At 46.1% G+C, this 23,043-nt stretch overlaps 1 protein-coding gene across 2 annotated transcripts in view; it reads left to right on the forward strand.

Annotated features, from left to right (window-relative positions):
* Lkb1 (Lkb1 kinase) overlaps positions 1-23,043 on the forward strand; it is a 95,931-nt gene that overhangs the window by 36,608 nt on the left and 36,280 nt on the right. For both annotated transcript variants that reach the window (XM_065441495.2, XM_065441497.1), the window contains exons 4-5: positions 6,469-6,642; positions 10,507-10,639. In XM_065441495.2, coding sequence (XP_065297567.1) covers positions 6,469-6,642; positions 10,507-10,639 — 307 coding nt within the window. The remainder of the gene's footprint in view (positions 1-6,468; positions 6,643-10,506; positions 10,640-23,043) is intronic.

Genomic DNA, 23,043 nt, shown 5'->3' on the forward strand with positions numbered 1-23,043 from the left:
CAGCGGCTTCCTGTGAACAAGTGTGGAATTTTTTAAGAACGCGTTCAGTCTGCCGTCCACTGCTGCCACTGCGTGAATTGTATACCCACGCACTGGCATCTCCTGTCACAGTATGAGCACCGAGACGTCTAAAATGTCTACTGCCAGGCCTTCAATGCTATCTCAGAGGTGGCTGTGGCGATTTTAGCCCTGGAGGGTAGTAAAACGTACGCGTTGACTTTTTCAGACCACCCAATTTTTCATGCGTTTTCGTGGTCCCTAGGGTGTCTGAAAAATTGGATGGTGACTTTATGTAGAAAAATGTAGTGCACACAGTTTTTGGAAATCTTTATCTACTAAGCATTGTCACATGCTCACAACAAAAGGACATGTTTGTTACAGGTACAGTTTGTAAATAGCAGTTGGTATGTTGAATTGAAAGATATCCTCTGGCATTTTGGTATGTCGAAGTGAAAGATATCAGCTGGCATGATGTTTTATTTGTTGATTGTTCTGATGTGATGTCTGCGGGTGATGATGCCTTGAAAGCCTGATTGATAATGGCTGAAGATAGGTCAAGGGATCAATTTGCAAGTCTTGTTTCCAGATTTTACAAGGGCTTGGCTTTGCTTTAGGGCGGCCATGCAACACGTTTCATAGGAAGTATGGACTGTGTCAGGTGCTAAAAGGCATCTGCTCAAGATTCTTCTCCAATGAAACATTTTTGAAAATGCTTTGACTGGATGAAGTTATCCTCATTGAAAGTTTCTTGCATGGCTAAAATTATGTGGTGATTGCCCTGCCCTTGCGACTGGCCCCTTCCTCTTTGTAATTCGACAGTGCTGTGTGTCACCTTGCCCACATGAGCAATACCTTCCAGGCACCGCTCACACCATGCTTTTGTATTGGAATGGCTTCGAAATCTTGTGGCATAACATTCCGTTATGCTGCCTATCTTGGAGGTCATCCTGTATTTACACGTGCGAGGCCAGCACTTTTTTTTTAGGTAGTACAGCCAGGCTTGCCAACTCTCATATAGAAGAAGTCGAGAAAGGGGTGAGGGGAGATAAGGAGGGTGAGGGGTCTGCTGAAGAAGGCCGGCCCTGTCAGTGCCAAACACTGCCAGTCTATACCTGCGGCAAAATTGACCAAATTTTTTATTCCTTTTTTCTTGCATTTAAATGCATGATATTAGGCATAGGCATTCATGCCTTTAGGTGACACTGGCTACTCTTTTTTTTCAGACAATAAGTTTATACAACAGAACCTCGTTGATACATTCCCTTAATGTAAGTTTCCTGGCACCAACATTCGCAATCGAGAACACAAGAAATTACCTGACTTTAGATGACTCATTTTTTATTGGTTCATACGTTTCTGGAAAACACGATTTCTTGCCACCTACGTTCAGTACATCGCCAAACTGTGATGGTACAATACTGTGATAAACTGTGATGGTACGATTTTCCAGCCATTAGATTTCATGTAAACAAGAAGATGGGCAAGGCACACGCAATTGAGAACAGTATATAGCTGCTTGCTGCGGCAGCTTCACCATAAAAATCACCGGCCTGTCTTACAGGAAAACGTCTGCGCACTCAGTTTCTCATTTTGGTACCAGCAAATCTACTCCGGGGTCGTCACACGTGGCATTCACAGCTATCGTCACCAATCCCATTGCGATAAGTATCTTCGTTTATCTGGTTCACACCACGTGGTGTCGTCAGAAGCTTAGCGCACAGTTTTAATAGGTGATAATCGAAACATGCTGCTGTTCCCTGCTGCAGACTGGGATAGCATATGTTTTCCAGCTTCTAGATCCTACACGAACACGAAAAGGCGCGAGGCGCTTGCGATCAAGAATGGCATATAGCCACCTGTCTCATGTGAAAATGACGGCACGCACAGTTTCTTATTCCAGAACCAGCAAATCTCTGCCAGGGTCGTCGCCCGCTGCATTCGCAGCTATCGCCGCCAGACCTATTGTAATAAGCATCTTCACCCATCTGTTTTACAGTGTGTGGTGCATAATGCTGTTGGTAGTGTACTGCAAGCTTTTAGTAGGCGATAAGCCAAACGTGCCGCCATTCCCTGCTGCAGGCGGCGCGATGTGGGCATCACATTTTGCTTTGGCGGCATCCGGCATCGCCCACCAACTCGATTTTGTTTCGGTTTTCCATCACCCTCATAAAACATCACGCGATATGAAAACAACAAAACACGTCTCGGGCCACCGGAGCACCACCAGCTCGATGCACCGCAACTCTCCGTGCGACACTTCGCATTGCGTAGATGTGACACACTAATGCCGACATTTTTTTACATTCTTCGGGTTGTATTTTTTCCTGGTTAGTACATTTTTTCTGTCCTCTTCTTCTCCAGAATGCATGAACAAGGTTCTACTGTACTAAATATGACGTAACAAGCTACCACCTAACAAAAGAAAGTTAACGACAATAAAGTGAGACCGTTGGGTGATGTAAATCCACTGAAACATTTCACCACACTAATCACATCAAAAGAAATTTAAACATTAGGTCATCTCACATAAATTCAGAAAAGACAACTCGCAACACATTAGAATGCACAGTCAGCCCACATATAATAAATTCAAATCACAACAGATGTCACTTAAGACACTCTGGAACGTGAAGTCCGCTGTCATACACTTAGTACAGAAAACACAAAGTCAGGTCACAAGTTCAAATAATTATGAACACAGAAAGGAATAGAAACAGCACTTAAGAGTTTTGAACAATATTACTCTCTTCCATGAATATTTGGAGGCTCGCTAGCGCTCGCCTTTAATGGTTCTAGGATCCTTTAATGGATAGGGCCTCCGGCCTGTTGCCATTAAAGAGCATATCAGATAGTGTCTTCCATATCATAGCACAGACATTATGGCAAAAGGGGGATGTATGTCACTCATCTGCCTGGCCAGAAATGCATCGTAGATGCTCAGGGTGATAAATTTTATGTAGACTGCTTTAGTCCTACCGTGTTGCAATCTAGAACAATGGCGCATTATAGTTAACACAGCTGCAAAAATGGATAGAGGTAGTAAAATCTTGTTAATTTGACGCTCGTTGAGTCAGAAAATTGGATAATTCCGACTTGTTCTCGAGCCTCGGCAGGCATATTCATTATTTAATGGCACGAACTGCTCGTTAATGCGGACATGCACTTGAACTTCCTTATAATAAAGTTGAAGGGGGAGCAGAAATTACTTTGTTATAGCCATTGTTGCCATTTACTCCAATATATGCCCAATGAGGGGCACAATTATAAACACGTATTTAAGAAGTCGGCATTATGGCCCGCAGAGCTGCTAGCTACATGGCCAGGCACGCAACGAAATTTGAATAGGATAACAAAAGAATCTTCTGCATATCAGGCGACTTCTTAGCACCCAACGCAACAGCCTTTAGATAGCTGCCTTCTGTTCTGTCGTGATGGTCTTTTGCATCTGCTGTCCACTTGGCTCATCGTGGTTGAGCAGCACATGGTACACAGCACAGTGCTCCTCTGTGTGATCGAGGCGGTGAGTGAGTTTCTCCACGGCAGCATGGCGCAACCAGCTCATGGCCTCCGAGGTCGCACTGATGCCAATGCGATCTCGGAGGCCACATCCACCTGCCAGTCTGTGTGGCGTGCTGCAGGGAGATGGGGGAGAAGTGAATGCACGGCCTGGTGGTGACCCCCGAGATTGCGCCGGGGCAGTCTCTGATCCCAGTGCAGCTGTAGCTGCCTACGCGGCGTGCTGTTAAGTAATAGAGAAGTGAATGTGCTAATGCTTTCCACCATCGCACGTAGCCATGCAGGCTTGCGCGTGACCCTCCGAATTGCACCAGTGAAATCTTGAAGGCCGCACCAAGGTGCGCCTGCCTGCATGCCACGTAGAAGTGAATGCACTAATCTTTCACACCACCATGTGTAGCTGCGCAGCCGGGCACATGCAAGAAAGAAAGGTCAGTGGGGAAGTACAATAGTGAGCTGCTGCTTGAGTGCACGTGCGCAGCTAGATGCAGCGATGAGAAAGACCAGTGTTGCTCGACAACGTATTCAACGTGGGGGCATGCCAGTTATGAACTGCTGCGGTGAACAAGTGCTGAATCTCGCGGAAAGCAATGTACTTGGTGCGCAATGGCTGGGTATTTTTTGGTTTTGTAGACCAATCTAGATCGTTGTATCCGTTGGCCGGACAACTTTACTTCTTTAAAATGAGGTTTTGAATACATGGGCTTCTCTGAAGATTTCAAGGAGAATTTCAACTACTTCGTTATTACTTCGTTACTTCATTATATCCAGTTTCGTTATTACGAGGGTCGAGTGTATTTGACCTCATACCAGTTAACTTAGACAGCCACCAATGCATGGCGAGCACCGAGTGCTGCAAATTTGAGATGCAAAAGAGCAGAAGTGGTCTTACATGACGCAGGTTTATGACTGCTAACTGAAGCCTCGAACCACACTCATGCTTTTGTGCAGCATAACACAACCGCCAGTGGCCAGTTAAGAACATTTTATTCAATTGTGCTCATCATTCGATGAATTCAATTCATCATCATCATCATCATCATCATCAACCTATTTTATGTCCACTGCAGGACGAAGGCCTCTCCCTGCAATCTCCAATTACCCCTGTCCTGCACCAGTTCGTCATGCAGTTCATCAGCACTCTGCAAAGCAGGTCGTCTTCCATGCCATACATTAAAAATGCCCATGACCATGAATCTCTCAATAAGTCTCAAACGAACTGAACAAAGTGCATTCAAAATTCATGGCCACAATTGTTCAGCAATGCACTGTTAGTGCGCCGAAACCATGATGCAGCTAAACGTGCTAGACAATGTGCTGCCTCGGCACAGCTGATACTGTTGAAGCACACTGAATCTTCTGTGCCTTGTTATCCAATTATTGGGATCTGGTGGGATATGATGATGATGATGATGCCATTGTTGGCATGACAGTTACTTGTGCCATCTAGTGGCAGCTTGTGGCAAATAAGCAACATGCTTGCATGGCCTCTGACATGCGCTGTTGTGATCTCGGATGCTGTCACACACCTCGTGAGGCGATAGCACCATGCACAGTTCCATAGCCATCTTATCACCTTCCAAAAATAACCCCATGAAAGCATGGACAATTAGTAAGAGGCCTTCTGGTGCGCCAGCAAATGCCAGTTGTGGTCCAAAGACAGAGTCAGAGTCCAGAGTTGTCAAAACTCAACTAAATATATTCTTCAGATGAGGCGGTCACATACACACACTTCGGCTAGGCACATCACAATGCGATCCAGATGGGTGTTCAGAAAACCCTATAAAATAATGGTCAATAAGCACTAAGAGTTCAACACATACAGTACAGAATGAAGAGGAGTAACAAGTGTCCACTCGTATTTACCTGTGCTGGTCTTGAGCTAGATGTCCTCGGCCTAACTCAAGGCAAATCTCAAAGGGACTTCTGGAAATGCAGACGCCCGAGGAACTCGTCTACATGTTTGTAATCAGGGAAGGACTTCTGAGGCATAATGTCTCGGAAGTCCTTCAAATTTCAGAAGTAAAATCAAGTTGTTGAAGTTAGCGCATTGTGGTGTCATCTCCCTTCCGTCCTTGTTTTGCTGGTGCTAAATATGCTTTCAGTTTACCAACACGCCCAACAAATGGCAATGCTGAGACATAATGTATATTGAGTTAATGAAACGATAATGAAGGCATGATGTCATTCATACCATTTATGTCATGACATACATGCCATGACAAGCATGTAACATCATCGATGTGACGACATGACATGGGCTTGCATCTTTTGTCATTCATGCCATGACACACATGACATATTGTGCAGTCTGTTGTTCATATCACAAGATTCGTGCCATTCATGTCTTCACATTTGTGTCATCCATGTCAGGTCATGCTTGAATGTCATTCATGTCCTTATATTTATAAAGTTAAAGAAATGGCCCACATGGCATCATGTATTCATACCAGTTCTGTCGTGGCATTGATGTCGTGACATATTATTCATGTTATGTATGCATGCATGTCATGCACCCACACCATGCCTGTTTGGATATATATCCAGTTGAAGAAACAATCTCGAACGCATCATGACAAGGAGGCTGGATAGATAGATAGACGAATGGACAGACGGACTCAGATGTGCCCTTAGTCACAAAATTTCGTCAAACATTTATTGAATTGCTCAGTAAATTGAGTTCATGGTCACTTTTGCATTCTTTGTATGTAAAGGCTTGACTGTACTTCCAATGCACATCAAAGCAGCTTTTTTCGCCTATTTAAAAATAATGCTATTTCCTTTCTGAATGTGACAGTGTGCTGCTTTGCGCTGAAAAATGTTAGCTAACTCACCCAGCTTTCACCTTTGTAGAAGAAATGACAGTACTTTTCGTAGAGTTGACTTCAAAACGCAATGTGAATGCATGTTAGGGACATCGGTGGGGTGTGTTATGTGCTGCATGCAATGCAGGGAGATCCAGCTCCTCCGTCAGCTGAGCCACCGCAATGTCATCCGCCTGGTGGAGGTGCTGCACAGCGAGCAGAAGCAGAAGATGTACATGGTCATGGAGTACTGCGTGGCTGTCCTCCAGGAACTGCTCGACAGCGCGAAGGAACACCGGCTGCCCCTGTGGCAGGCGCACGGGTAGGCACCACTCTTCATCTGCCTCACTTCTGCATTTGGATGTTGTGGTCCAGGTTGGCATTTGGTCGGAATACTGAAAACCATCCCTACTCTGCAATTGCTTGTTCTCGGCTTGGCACGTGCCTATAAGTGGCTTCTAATTAAGGAATGTAGGACTTGCACCACGTGCATGCTGTTAGTTGCTACTTGTTTTCAATTTGCACAGTGACACCAATATACAAAGGATCTATGGGTTTCTCAGATAGAAAATTGCAGCAGAACCCATCTTACGATGACTGTCAATGGTAATGCATTAGCATTGAATCAATGTAGCATCACAATGTATTGCCGCCATCAAAGCGCGCTATGTACGAGGTGGATACTGCAGTGAGATTCCTCTTTCGAACTTTCCTTAAGAACACTCAGCGGGGGGCATCCAGTGCCACTGCCGCAAAGCCTGCACGTGGCCTGAAAAATGCATGGCACTTTCAAATGCTAAGAAACGCATTGTGCAGCTCTCTCTCGTGTTTCTTTGTGGACACACTGTGCCATTTAGTGGCACTGCCGAGAAGGGCACGTTTGGCCTCCAAGACGAGAAGTGTGTCGTGCAGTGCATGCAAACACTGAGAATTGTTCCCTCGCTTCCCAAACACTCATTGGCACATACTCGGTGACCCAAGTCAGCAATAGGTTCATTGAAAAGTGGCACATATGCAGTGTGTTCTTGGTGCAGCTTGCTAAAACGTTGGCATGAAAGGTGTTCATTGAAAAGCAGCACGTACCTAGTGCGTATGTACAGCAGCCTGCTAATGCATCTGGTTGTTTTCATTGAGTAACCCTTGTGACATGGTTTGAATTTTGCTCAGCATCGAATAAATTTAAGGGATATTTTTCACACATATAAACACCCGGATATAACGAAATTGACAAATGCTTGAAAATTTTAATTACGAAGAGGGTTTTGTTAAATGCAGTTTCAGCATGAAAATCTGGAAAAGAAATGCACAAATTAAAGAAAGGGGGAACTGGAGGTACTCACCCAAAGCGCACTTATTTAGCGGCAAAAAATGGTGTTATTTTGCCCTGTTGCTTGTTCATGACGGACGGCAACACTGAAGAACGCTCGTAAGGCATGAAGGAACACAATGCTGCTCCATCAGTGTCTAGCGAGCCCGCGACACGGTGCAAAACGTCAATGGCATCCAGCACTTCCTTTGCGGAAGGTGAAGCTTGTAATGAATTGACTTACTAAGTTCCGTCGTCGTCACTGTGATATCGGACACTTTCCACCAGTGCCTTGTCCAAGATCTCTTCGGTAGTGACGGGGCAGTCATCCGTATGCAAAAAATTGCCGAGCTGCTTGTCGTCCAGGCTTGCTCCATTCGCGTGCAGTGAAAGCCAAGCTTCGGCGAGATCGGGCTGTCCTGAAAGCTCCTGCTCACCACTGTCAGTTTCCACAGCCTGAACCTCTTTTGTGATCTGGGCCTTGCTGAAGCAGTTCATAATAATCTCTGCACTTGTTTCCCACCAGGATGCTTCAAGCGTCTCAACTGCTTGGAAAATATCCACATTTGTTTCCCACTGAAGACGAATGTTCATAAGCAGCTTTTGGATTAGTCTACACCGATAGGAACACTTCACACTGGTAATAATTCTTCTGTCGAAGGGCTGAATTAGAGATGTACAGTTGATGGGTCAAAACTGGAGTTCAATGTTAGACAGCTTGAGGACTTCCAACATGATGTCATGGTGTCAGTACAGTTGTCTACAAATAGACAGATTCTGCGGCCTTGTTTCTTGTTATTATGGAACTCTCTCAACCAGTCACTAAATATGTCCCATGTCATCCATGCTTTCGCATTTGCCATGTATTTTACAGGCATTCTGTGTGTCCCTTTAATTAATCAACTTCTCAAATATTATGAAAACATGAAAAGTATCAATGAGAAAAGTATAGAGGGACATGAAAAACTCTCGATACAGCTTTCTGTTGCTTAATGCGTGCTACATAAAAGTGTTTTTCGGAGCATCAAAGAAGTTCGCGAATACAGACAAAGTGCCTTGAGCGGCCAGTTGCGTGGCGATTTTGTGAGCATTTGTGGGCTTCTTTCATGCTCACAAAAACACTTTTATGTAGCATGTATTGAGCAATAGAAAGCTGTATTGGGAGTTTTCCATGTTGCTTTACAATTTTCTCATGGACAATTTTAATCTAATTATAATATTTAAGAAGTTGATTAACCCTTTCAAGGTTAATGACGTAAATATATGGCACCGCGAACAAGTCCAAAAGGGTCAATGCCGTACATTTACGGCTCCGTCTGTAGGTTTAAAAAGCACGCCAATTGTCTAACTTTTTCTTTCCTGGCATGTGCTGCCACTATGTGGGAATACAGGGAATTCTTTCACGCGCCTCTCTCTCAGTTTTCGTTGCATGGTTTGTTTTAGAGCTACTTTGCTCTGGCGCATCTATACACTACTGCTCGCGCATTGGCGCACGGCTGGCCGGTGGTTTGGGTTTTCTTCTGTGGGCCGTTTCGGCTTCTTGCGCTCGCAGAACTGATGGCTATCTCGTTACTAATCGCTCAAAGGGCGGCCGCCTGTTTCTCACTTGTTTAGTGCTCACAGGAGTGAGCATAGGAAGGATGCCGCCGTGCATGCGTTTCCTTTCCTTTTTTTTGGGAGGGAGACTCGCGATATCTAATTGCCTGTGGTAGGCGATAAGATGAAGATTAGTGGAAATTGGTCACATGTTTTGCTTTCTTAATGGGCACACAACCACACAGTTTTCTTGGGTGCGCTCACATACGCAGTTCGTGTAGGCTATGGACGTAAATATTAGTGTAAGAGCAGGAGCATTTCAGACTTGCAAAATATTCTTGTGTGCGCATACTCTAAGCCTTGAACCATAACAATGGATCGAATTTTTAATTCTTATAAGTTTATTTCCTTTTTTTATTGTTCATGAATAAAGACTACATATATACCAATGCAAAGTATTTTTTTCTCACATTATGGTCACCCTAGAATAATTACGGTAAATGTTATTGAAATAGGTCCTTCAGTAGAATTGGAATCTGCAATGAAAAAAATCGACCCACAGTGGTAGCAGATGGCAAAAACGATTAACCCTGAAAGGGTTACATAAGACTAATTATCTAATTAGGCAGAATTTAAAAAATAATTTGGGTATCTCCAAGCGACAGCAAACAACATTACCTTGGTTTTGTCCAGCTACGTGGCTTTCACATATATTTCAGCTGTGGCTAGACTTAGCTGGGACACCCTGAATAGATATTTCAGAAATTTCAACTTAGTGAAATTTCACTCCCACTGTGAAGGAATAATGATACAATAAATAGAACTTACGCAGACACAGATGTTCAAATAGTGTAAGTACATGCGGCTCCTTGTGCTCACACCTCTTAAATTGCGCACGGTGCGACCAAGAGCAACTGCCGAAGCGGAGCAGTTGTATTCTGTATGAAGTCCAAGTGCGATACAATCCTATCGCGGCCCGTGCACTGTGTGCTTCGGGTGTAAATGAAAGCGTGCAAGCATCAGCGGAGGAGCAGGATGGTGGCTTGATGAGCACCACATTCTTGTGCAAGCAAATAGAAGGGGGGGGGGGGGGGGGAGACGCACGTATCCTTGTCGCTTCCACTGCCTTCATCATTTAACAAGTTTGTCTCATTGGTTCTCTCCGAAAGCTGGTCATCCTCTGTGCTCTTCGTTACTGTTTGAAATTCCTGTCAGCTGGAAGCTCTCGTCTGAATTAATGCAGTGGGCGCCACTTTGGCGTTCCTCATCTCTTAGCCTGTGCATTGCGTTAAGTCTTTAATAAGCACCATTGTTTTTAAGTTTCGACCCTGTGTGTGGCCGCAGCTACTTCTGCCAGCTGCTGGACGGCCTGGAGTACCTGCACAGTCAGGGCATTGTCCATAAGGACATCAAGCCGGGCAACCTGCTGCTCACAAACTGCGAGACGCTCAAGATCTCCGACCTGGGCGTCGCTGAGGTGAGCCAATCTCTCTGCCACACAGCATGGCACAGCAGTTCCTCTAGAGAACCACTATGGTTTCTTAGCGTATGTGGTTTTCTGGTGGTAAGCATAACTTACTGGGTTTTATTGCTGGCTGCAATTCACAGTCACCAACCAGTAATTCGGACTCGACGAAGACCGCCTAAATGCCAGAATAACCGGGAGTTCGAAATATTGGATTGGCCAGTACATTAGTGACTTTATTCCTCAAGTGGCCAAAAAAGGTGACCTATTTTCGTTGATCACTTTCGGTGATAACTTTCTCAAGATTCCACGTGACCGGCGCCAAATGCATTGGCACCTACCAGCGACGGTATTTTTGCACAGTGTCTGTCTTACTGCAGTGTGCACGCATACTGAAAACATGCTGATGTGTCAGCAAGCCATTGGTGGCCCTCTCTGACAGAGATTGGTGCAGGCAATTGGGATTGCACTGGGTGTTCTTTAAATGTTTTAATATCATTGTGTTCACATGTATCAATATGCCGTTGACTTCCGTTAATGCGAGCCTGATGGGACCTTCGAAATTTATCAGATTATCTGGCGAGCCGAATTAAACAAGATGCAGAAAATGCGACAAAACACACTGCTGATTAATTTGGCAGTATTTGCCCTGTTCTAGCATGTTCCCGAATCAAATGCACGCCCATTTTCAATATGTGCAAAGCAGAAAAATCAACTAGAAAGGGCACTGAAGCTCCTAAACAAAGTAGAAATCAAATGTGCACCTGATTTTCTAGCAAGAAAAATAGGCAAGGGTCTAATACATGTTGGACATTGGCGACTGGTCTCTTATGGCGTTTTTCACTGGTCGATCTGGAGCAGCCGCCTGAATCCTTGAGCGAGCGCTCGGCCATAGGCTCGGCTTTCACCAATCCGAGTCTGCCAGTGGAGCGCACGAACGCTCCGCGGGAGATCACACAGGAAGTCTGCGTGCATGTGACACAAACCGGTTCCGCAAACTATGCCCAACACAATGTTGTGCGTACCGACCGGGTACCGATTTCGCTTGAAGACGGAAGTGACGCCATGTGACGCGTTCTATTTCCGCCCGAATCCGCGTCTTGGCAGCGGAGCAAGTGAGAGCGATCCAGCGCGGAGCGAGTTGATCCGAAACGACCAGTGGAACGCGCGAACCCGCTCCAGATCGACCAGTGAAATTCGGATTCGTTGCCGCGGAGCAAAAAATCCTGCTCCGAATCGATTAGTGAAAAACGCCATTAGTCAGCTTTGCCGCAACACATCAGTATTGTGCAGTAAAGCATACAAACCCACGAATTCATCTTAGGTTTCGTGTCCGATTACACCACACAGGCAATTTTCAGCCCAATTTCTTGGGGAAAATGATGGCACATGCTAGAATTGGGCAAATGCCATTCAGACATTGTGAGCTACTGTTATTGCTTGAAATATATTTGTAGGGAAGGCTGAAAATAGGTGTTTTTGACGGGAGATTATTTGTCTTCAATGCATTTGCTGTCTCCTAAGCTCTGCTGAGACAGACACTGCTGCTAAAAAAGCTATCAATATTGGGGCACCTAGAGGTCAGGTGGGTGCATACCGACTGGTCAAGTTCGAATTATCCAGCAGACGTCAATTTTAAGATTGAAGTAACGGAAGTCTTGATCTATAGAAATGCATGCACGCCGGCCGGAACCTTTGGTTAGGGCTGAACTAACCAAAGTTGGATTAACAGAAGTCTACTGTGTTGTGCACCTACTAATAAATAGTAACAGAAGTTAGTGCTTGTCCTCATCCTATTTTTGTCACTGTGTCGCCTTTTCACTGTTCACGTACAACTATGGCTTACCAGCTAGCCCAGTCATCCACCTTGCGAAGTTACATCTCTGTTCACATGATGAGAGAAAAGCAGTGTCCTGGAGAAAGTGTCTTAACATGTGACTGGAGTCCACAGTGGCTGCAGGAGTACATTTTTTGCAGCTGTGCCCCGACACAAACATTGAAAAGCCATGTGGTATATCACTGCACACTCAAGATGTTTGAACACGTACATGAAACATTGCTGCCGCGTGTGTGGCTTTCTAGTTCTTAACAGAAGGGATTCAGGTAAAGAGGCACAGTCTCTCTTATTCTGTCCTCCTGAGGCTCAGAAATGGAGCATTTCTCCATTTGTGGAAACAAGGGCATTTCGATCAACACCCATATGGCAGTTCAGGTTCCATTTATTTTAACTCCTTGTTTCAGAACAAGCAGGCAGGCACGGTAGTAGAACAGCAACTCCCAGGTTTGTTTTATGTGGATGACATTTTGTTGCTTGCTAACAGGCAAAGTGATATGCAGCTTGAGAATTTAGGATGGAAATTTATCGTAAAAAAGAATGAGGTATTATGGTATTGAATGAAAACAGTGAACAGATAGTGTCAACATAGGGTCAGGAAATATCTAGGGTAAAAGAACACAAATACCCTGGTGTATGGATAAGCTAAGGCAATAGATGTATTGAAACAGTAAAAAACAATATCATATTTGTTCGAATCAAGGTCAATAGTTCCTTTTTCAAATAATCATATTGGAAAGTTTAGGGTCTGCTTAGATTCGAGGATTTAAAAATAAAAATGCCCTAAGTTTTTCATTGAAATTGATAAATATGGTGCATAGCAAGCACCATCTAGAAAACTCAGTACTGCAGCCACTATTAGCCATGCCAGTAGTCAACCGAAATACACGAGTGACGTCACCATTTTGACCTGTGTCGTATCGGCGTGCGGCGTGACGTTATTGTAATAGCACCAAACAGGCAATGCTATTATAGGGCCCTTTTCACACAAAAAGTTGTTCTAGCCTTAGAAGTATAGTGAAAGCTCGTTAAACCGTAGTTGGCCGGAGCTCGGAAAAAGTACGTACTAAACGATAGTACTGTTTAACCGAAATAGCATGAGATTGCCCACTTACCTGTCGAAAACAGAACTCAGAGAGAGCGCAATGAAAGGGGAAAAAACATGCAGTATTTATTCACTTCGCACAACAAAAGTGTTATTTTCGTTTGATGCCGCGGCGGCCTAGCACGACGACGACAGCGGCCTCAAACTTACTGAAGCTGCGGGCCAGCCCCCTCTTCTTGGCAAACACTCGCATGGCCGATTTCTCATTGGCGTTACGTATTCTCCGTGTACGTGAGCAGTAGTGCTGCAAAAGGCGCGGGGGCGCCTTTTTCATTGCCGGGTGCCGGAGTTTCGAATACTTTTCATTTGGAATAGAGTTACGTTATTGCGCCCCTGTTCTCGTTGCGACGATTGCATTCATGAGGCAGACGTAACGGGCAGCTTATGCCACTGTCGGGCCTGAATTTCCCGTGCTGTCGCTTTCCGTGTCGTCCTCATCACTGTCGCTAGTCGACACTTCGGCAACAACACAGGTAACGATGGCGAAAAGTCGAACCTCGTAGCCGACACGTCTTCGCGGTCGTAACAGCGCTGCCGAGCAACTTCTTTGCATTCCAAATGCCACACACCATAGTCAACAGCAGATCCCTTTGGCGTGCCAGGGCCGACTTCTTCATGTTACGTTCGATAGCACGGACGATGTCTAATTTTTCTTCTATGCTGAGCACCCGGCGTCTTTTTTATCTGGGTTTCGGAACGACGCGAGTCCTCGCTAGTATGACGCCATAATGCTCTCTGGCACGGCGCCGAAATGATGTTGATGTTGATGTGGCTTCACGCGCAAATGCACAGGGCGCTTGGAGGCCATTGTTCCAATCCGGGCCGCCCGATAGAGACGGCGCACCGCCGTGTTTGCATGACGAAAAGTTGAAACGCTACGTTTTAACTGATGTGTACGCAGTAAGATGGTATGGTTTATGCAGATACAAAACACGTTATGTTCAATGGCCGCTGAGGCGAGGATTTGACTTTACTGCTTTTAAAACGAAACTACTGTGTAGGCAGGTACGGTTTAATGAGGTTTTACTGTATTGTCAAATGTTGAAGCGGGGCAGGCCTTCAGCATTGATGAGAAAAACATCCATCGTTGGAGGGGGCAATGGGAGGCGCTTTTTGCATGCACCGCAATAAGGAGATGGCAGTACCTAATAAGCTTGACAGCTATGAGACTAGCAGAGATGACGACTTAGAATGAGCTAGGCATGCTCATATTCAATAAATCCTGTTTTCCTTTTGTGAACGCTGTCGTTGCTTTTTTGTTTGGCCACCGTTCAGTGTAAATGCTTCCTTTTTCTGTCGGGTTTTTGGGGGTTGGCTTAGAATAGGAGCCAGTCTAGCTTCTAAGCAGCCTCACCTCCGTGGCTTGCGCATGACGGAAGAGGGCGCTTCGGCCCTGCCTTTCTTGCTCGCACATGTGAGATTGAGCCGCGGTCGCCATCCCACGCTTGCACGCTTTCAGTCGCACATACAGCACATGGCACGCGGTAACGGTTCCATCATCCTTGGGCTTTATACGGAACTTCTTGGCGGCACCGATGCCGACGACAGAATTGTGCCTGGAATGTTCATACAATTGCTATCGCAATAAAACAAGGTTCTGAATAGTGGTTCAAAAAGCTTGATGCTGGAAGCTGTTTATCTGTCTTAAAAAAAAACATATATGCAGGTAAGACATTAGGCAAAATACAAAAAAGAGCTTGGTGGCACAACCCACCCCCCCCTTTCAAATAGCATGGTCATAGCATTCATCCATCCATTCAAACCAAAAAAGTCACAGGCCTGCGCTGCACACGCAGCACAGTCGCAGCATAAGCTGGAGGAGCGCCTCCATAGGAGCTCCATTTTTGGCAGCACGCACTACAGAGTTTGTACCTTGCGAGGAGGCGTCATAATGTGTACTGAAAAGCAAACACAAGTACAGAGACTACGCGGCACACATGTCACATCCCTTGACCCGGGGTACCGTACAATGCTGTTGATGATGATGATCATTCATTTTCATCCTCTTTGAAATGAGACGGTGGCAAAAAGTCGGATAGCCTGCTCGAGTTGACCAGGCCCAGCTAGATGCAACTGCTACATGCAGCTGCTATGGGTCAACGCTGCATGGGATGCGTCACACATCATGTTACAAATGGAGCAGCAAAATGCAATGGTGATGATGATGATGTATTGGCATCCCCTTTGAAATGGGGCGATGACAAACGGTTACCTAGCCTGCTTGATATAATCAGTTATGCCATACATGTTTTCCATTCTAGGATTTTTTATGCATGTCCTTAATCTTCTTTTTCTTTGAGTTGTAGTCGTTTATGATGTCAAGCCTTTGTGCAGCCAGATAACGTGTGTCGAGAGAGCAGGTGGCAAATCGGTGGGGCTAATCGAGCAGTGCGATGGAGCGTTACGCGATTTTGTCAAGGTGATGTTGTTTGAGCTTACGGAATTCGTGACACAGTGCTCTATCTGGGCTTGTGGTGGCATGGTGAAACGTGAAGCCCAATTCAGCATTGTTGATGTAAAGGTCATTAATTGAAGTGGCTTGACACATGATGATCTTCGCAGTGAAGCTAGCGGGTCGAATTTTCGGCTGACCGCATACGACGTTGCTCACTTAGGTGCTGTCATGCCTGATTTTTGGCACCACGCACTTGAGCATCTCGGCGGCGAGCCTGTAGGGCCGCATTTTCAGCAGCACGCACTAGAGTCTTCATGGTGAATTCTGTTTGCATCCTTTTCTCGGGAGCGAACTAAACTGTCCGCCCGGCATTGACGACAACCTGCAGCTTGTGCTGCTCTCTGCACAGTGGTTTGCTGAGCTCAACGTTGCCTTGTTGCAGCCGCGCGCATAAGTCTACGAGTTAGAACGACAGAAAGCTGAGCTAGTTGGTAAGGATTCATTATGCAAAAAAGGGGTAAGGCGTGCTGACATGGACACAAGAGAAGAGAAGTAGACAACACGAACACCGCGGTAAGGATTCATTTTGCAAAAAAGGGGTAAGGCGTGCTGAAATGAACACAAGAGAAGAGAAGTAGACAACACAAACGTTGCTTTGCCGTGCATTCGTGTTGTCCGCTTCTCTTGTGTCCGTGTCTGCACGCCGTACCCCTTTTCTATGAGTCATTTCTTTAGCAGCGGTTCGTACCTTGCGAATAGGTGCCATATGTTGCGAAGAGGTAACACAGGTAGCCAGATTATGCAGAGCACATGTCCCATCCTTTGATATGTCACGATACGATGTAAGTGTAAACTTGAGGTTCCAAAGCACTCGGTCCACAGGAACCATTACAAGAACAGACTGTTTAATACCACGTGCTAGTTACTTCTTCTTATTCTATGTTTCTTCTGAATGGTGATATGTCTTTTTGTCCTTGTCCTTCTCGCATTACAGACGCAGCATTTTCCTCCCTTTCTATGGATCCATCGTCCCAATGTGAAAGTTAAGCATGTGCATGCTCGAAGCATTTAAACACAAATCACTTAGATAAGCATGGCTTTATATGCACCGCAATATGTAACTGCAATGCAAAGTGAGCATATATCGGCGCTACGTGGCGTGCCTGCGACATCACGTGACTTCTTGTGCACTAGGTGATAGCTGTGATGGACACCGGCGGTAGCAGACACGATCGCCATTCGAAACTGCTGTTGGAATGAGCCCATAACAGCTTACACTATAAAAATGGCTCCTGGTGTCCAGCAACCAGACAAATATAACTGATCCAATGAAAAACCATTTTTGGTTTGTTCTGGGACATGTGCTGCCATCTGGGGGTACCGTATTTACACGATTGTAAGTCGACTCGAATGTAAGTCGACCCCCCCATATCGCGTGACCGAAAAAAAAAAATTAAGAGAGCATACTCGAGGGCACATTCAATAACGAAAATTTATTAGTAGCTGACATGGTCACTGGACTACTCGTCTTCACTAGTGCTGTCATCGTTGCTGCAGTCCCACAGCGCGTCTTAGTCCAGCGAAATTTTAAATTTGGCAAACGACCGCACCAGGACATCTTGCAGAACAGCAGCCCACGCCAAATGCACCCAACCACACGCAGCCGTCAGGGAGGCTCTTTTGACAGGTCCAGTTGGCGTAATTTCGCAGTCTTCTGCCGCCAGCCACTCGTTGTACTCGCGGCGGAGCAGAACCTTAAAATTAAGGCGAAGGTCCGGGCTTGTTTCATGACCACGTCGCACTTCACTGGCAGGGACCGATCACGCATTTCAGCGACGTACGCCGCAAGCTTAGCCTACAGCTCCGGAAAGCGTCCAGACTTTGGCACGTGGGAAATTTCGCACTTGCCACAGGTGAAAATTTCGCTTTGCTGCAGTCGCCACTCTCGCACCACCCGTTTAGAAACATCGAAATTGCGGCCCGCTGTGCAGTGATTTGTTTCTTCGGCGTAAAGGATGGCAGCCCTCTTGAACGCTGCTGTGAACGAGTGCCGAACGATTAGTGGGCCTGCAGCACTCATGACGACTGGGGAAGCATAGAAGTAGCACAAAGCCGGCAGTCAAGTGGAACGCGTCAAACCAATGCCAATGCCTTCAAACAGAGAAAGAGCAGCCCACTGCTCTTCCATGAACTACCGATACTCCCCGCAAGCGCCGCCGTTCTAAGGGTGCCGCCGCAAATGGGAACAGCGGCACTTCCATCAACTATCGACACCCCCCCCATGAGCGTTGCATGCACTGTAAAACTCTCAAAAAATGTTGAAGAACCCTTCCGAAAAGCGTACAAACACGCGGGATAGCGAAAAGATACGGGTAGGGCCATAGAGCAAACATAAAATCCTAACTACGTTGTAGATCCCGTTGGTATCGCTTTTTTTTGGCGGGGCCATGTTTCGGTTTCGATTGTAAGTCGACCCCCCAACTTCAGACTTTCAAATTTAAAAAAAGGGGTCGACTTACAATCGTGTAAATACGGTACGATCCATGTGCGTTGGTGCCCAACCAAAGCAGGAGCTTTCAAAGTGACGGAATAGGAGCTCTGCTAAAGTGTGAACTTCTGTTGCAGCCCTCATCACAGAATTAACTGAAACTAGCGGTGCTTGTTTAAGTAACAGTGTGTCTTTAAACTTTTTTTTTTTTGGTGCTTGGGATTATTGAAGAAATATGTAAAACCTAATATCTGGGCGCTGAGTGCAGTAGTCTTAACGTGACTTCAATGTTCAATATATCAGACATTACCGTGCTCACTTGCAAAGATTTAAAACACTAGAAAATGTGGTTTTCTGGAAGATTTAATACCCTAATCTATAAATAGGCAGCAAATCTATCATACAAAATCTATTGAGGGACTCTAGAGGCTATTCACTACATGTTTAGCAGGAGCATTCAAGCTATTAGACTGGGAAGGCTTAGGACTAAGGATCAACGCCAAATATTTCAGCGTTCGGCTTGCAGATTACATTGACCTGTTCAGCAGTGCTAGTGATGACTTGCAACAAATGACTGAGGACCATAACCAAGAAAGTGTAAGTGTAGGGTTGAACCTTACCATATATACTCGTGTAGGGGCCACACTTTTTTTCTAGAATCTTGGCTGGGTGCAGCCCTTATACAAATAAGGCTGATGATAGCCCGCTAAACATTGATACTGTTTCCGCAACTAGCAGGGGGTAAGGGAAGCACAAGGGACACATTGTAAATGTTTTTATTATTTTATTTCACTGATCCAAACAGGGCTTCCTTCTCTTGAGGTGAAATGCCACTGATCTAACTGGAAACACTTCCAACACAGCCAAGACGACGTGCCACACAAAGAAATGATGGAGCTGCGGTGCTGGCCTGTGCAGCATCGATGAAAAAACAGCTAGCTTCATCTAGTGGTAACTGCAGCAACTTTGCTTTCTGGCAGCATGTCTATGGGCCACAACCCCCCCCCCCCCCCCCCCCAAAGAGGAGGTGTGGCCCTTACATGAGGGCAGCACTTAGTCGAGTATATATGGTAACCTGCAGAACACGAAGGTATTTTTCAATAACCTGACAAGAGAAGAATTCATAATTGTCAGTCAGTCTCTAGAATCTGTGCAACGGTGTGATTATCTGGGCGAGTTACTCACAGGGGACCTTCTTCAGGAGAAAGAAATTTACTTAAGAAAGAAATGGGTTGGAACGTATAAGGCAGGCTTTACCAAGTCATGACCGCCAGCTTACCACTTTCCTTGAAATGTATACAATCACTGCGTCCTACTAGTGCTAACATGTAGGGCAGAAACTTGGCAGTAAACAAAGAAGCTTGAGAAGGAGTTTAGGGTCGTAAAATGACCAGTGGAACAGAAAATGTTTGGCCTTACATTAAGAGACTGTAAGACAGTGGTGTGGATCAGAGAGCAAATGGGGATAGCCGATATTCTAGTTCCCATATAACGGTATAACGAGCGTATACAGTCGAAACCCGCAATAACGAAATCGCCGGGGAAAGCAAAACATTTCGCTTTTGCAGGAATTTCGTTAGCGCGAGAATGAGGCAGAAAAGACACGAAAGGGAATTAGCTTGCAAAAAAAAAAAAATTTATTGCCAAAAGTCAGTCAGCTTACTTTGCCGAGCCTTGCCTTGCAGCAATTTTACTGCTCTCGACTCGCACTGCAATAAGTGGTCCATTGCCACGTCGTCATCATGCTCACCGAAAAACGATCGAATTACATCGAAGGCATTCAACACATCCCGCGGGTTCGCAGTCCTCTCTTGATTTAGTGTCTGGTGGTCGTCAGCGTCGTCGGCACCTTGGCAAACGCTAATGATGACCTCATCAGTCATCTCTTCATGGACGACAACACCTTCATCCACACGAACGAACTCATCGATGCTGAGGCCATCTGGAACACCATATGTCATGGCAGAGAGTTCATCCCATGCGTGGGCCAGCGATGGCGGCACTGCGCCGTCAGCATTGTCAACTAGTGCACCTTCAGGCAAATCTTCTTGCAATGCCACTGGATCAGCGCATGATGCTTGCCGAGTGGCAATGAAGCCGGCATGATTAAAACAATTAGCTATCACGGCTGACGACGTTGCAACCCATGCGGAGGCCATCATCTCAATCGCCATGAACATGTCCACTATGGTGGGACGCTTCAACTGGAGGTTCAGCAGTAGACGCTGAATCAGCCTCTCCTTGTAGGCGCACTTGACGCTACGAATGACGCCTTGATCAAGTGGCTGCAGCACTGAAGTGCAGTTCGGTGGAAAAAAAAAACAAGCGCACGTTTCCCAGTTCCACGTCATCGACATGATGGGCACTACAATCGTCCAAAAAGAGGCAGACCGATCTGCCTGCCTTCCGCATGTCCGTATCGAAGGCCTCGAGCCAGCTGCCAAATATGGCCCGGGTCATCCATGCTTTCAGGTTCGCGGTGTACTGTACGGGCAGCTGACGATTTCCCTTGAAGCAGCGGGGCTTCTTACTTCTGCCGATTACAAGCAGTAGCCGTTTATCTGTGCCGTCCATGTTGGTACACAACAAAATTGTTACACGCCGCTTGCTGTGTTTCCCCCCGCGGCGTTTCTGGCCTTTTAAGTCCAGGGTCTTCGATGGCAGCATCTCGTAGAATAAGGCCGTCTCATCTGCATTGTAAATGTCCGATGTTTTGTACTGGTCCAATACTTCTTTGTTGGTCAGCAGCCACGACGACGTTGTCAAAGGGTCGACGGCTGCTGCCTCCCCGGAAATGATTTTGGCCACTATGTCGTGGCGGGCTTTGAAACGGCTCAACCAGCCAGGGCTAGCCTTAAAATCAGCATGCCCGAGAGTGCATGCGAAGTCCAGCGCTTTCTGCTGAAGAACTCTGCCAGACAGCGGCACTTTGTTGGCACGCTGTTCACAAAACCATGCAAACACCGCCTTGTCAACGCCTGGAAAAGCCACAGTGCTCACCGTTTTGTTTTTCGCACTCACACCATTTCCAAGCACACCGAGAATGGAGGCCTTGTTTTTCAGAATTGTCGATATCGAACTGCACGCAATTCCAAATTCTTCGGCGATATCCATTTTCTTCCTGCCCTTTTCAGCTTGGGCAATAATTGCAGCCTTATCCTGCAGTGTCATAAACTTCCTCTTTTTGGCTGGAGGCGGCATCTTAGCAGGCTGTCAAAGGAAATGGTCCGATTGGCACAGAGACACACAATTGACGCACTCTAGCACCAACGACACTGAGCACACGACCACGGCCGCTCGATGCAAAGCAAGGTGCGGCCAGCTACGTCGCGCCACAGACAATAGGCGTGCGCGTCTCGGCCAAGTTTACAGTTGCGGCTGCTTTTCTTGGTGAGGGCACCACCGGTCGGGGATGCTTTCGCGACTTCGCGCCGAGGCTAAGCAGGCGTTGGTTCTCGCGTCAGAACGTGTTTGCCTCGTGCGATATGCATTAATCTCGTGCTTTTTCGCGTGCGTGTGTGTGAGCAAGTCGGTTCGCGTCAGAACGTGTTTGCCTCGTGCGATATGCATTAATCTCGTGCTTTTTCGCGTGCGTGTGTGTGAGCAAGTTTGCCTGTGCTTGCTGTGCTTTGTTAAGGCTTTTTGGTGTGCGTGTGGGCCGTAGCCAGCCTCGTTCATTTGGCGCGATGACGCGCAAATGTGTGCCACTCTGCAACACAAATGCCAAAAAGGACCCGACTGCGAAATATCACGAGTTCCCATGCGAATTGGAGCGTCGAGAAGCGCGGCTAAAAAATATATCTCGCCAAGGATTGTCGAAAAAAGGAAGCAAGTGGGAACTGAGCGATAGATCTCTGGTATGTTCCCTGCACTTTACACAAAGTGACTATAAAATGAACACGGAACTTAGGCTCCGGCTTCCGAATGCGTTACTGACCGTGTTTTGCAAATATCCACAGTACCTGCAAAAAAGAGAATGTGCAGCCCAAAAAACGCCATCGAGGAAACTTTACTGATCACACAGTAGTTGAGGCAAGCTATAATTGCGGCAGCTCAGGAGAAAGCCCCAACATCGAAAGTGCCTTGCAGTTTCTCAGCGACGAAGTGGAAGCTCTAGTTCCAAAGACTGCCTTAGAATCATGCTCTGAACGTAGTTTTTCTGTTGACCAGGCCTGCCAAACTGCATTAGATATTGTGGACATCCTAGAACAGTCAAAGCAAGCAGTCAAGAGATTGAAAAAAAAAGTTGCCCGTCAAGGAGAAGTGTTGAAAAAATTGCAGTCCGAACGGGACTAAATGAAAAACCGCCTCTTAGTTTATGAAAACAACAATGAAATTCAGTCCTTTGTTTAGGTATTACAAAGAGCGGAAAAAGGAGACAAAGCTGCTGTTTTTATCAGCAACCAAGTGGCCACTTCAGGGAAAAAACCTGCCTACAATGAAAGAATACTGCGGGAATGTGTTTTATGGAAAGCGCGTGCTCAAATGAAGGGCATGAGCATGTTCGAAGCAGAGGCCTTTTGAAGCTTCGTTAAAAGGGACGCACTCCTTAGATAACCTCTTGCATCACTCAATATGCTTCGTTTTCATGAGA

The sequence above is a fragment of the Dermacentor albipictus genome, chromosome 5 (assembly GCF_038994185.2).
Source record: "Dermacentor albipictus isolate Rhodes 1998 colony chromosome 5, USDA_Dalb.pri_finalv2, whole genome shotgun sequence".
In the NCBI taxonomy this organism is placed as follows: Eukaryota; Metazoa; Arthropoda; class Arachnida; order Ixodida; family Ixodidae; genus Dermacentor; species Dermacentor albipictus.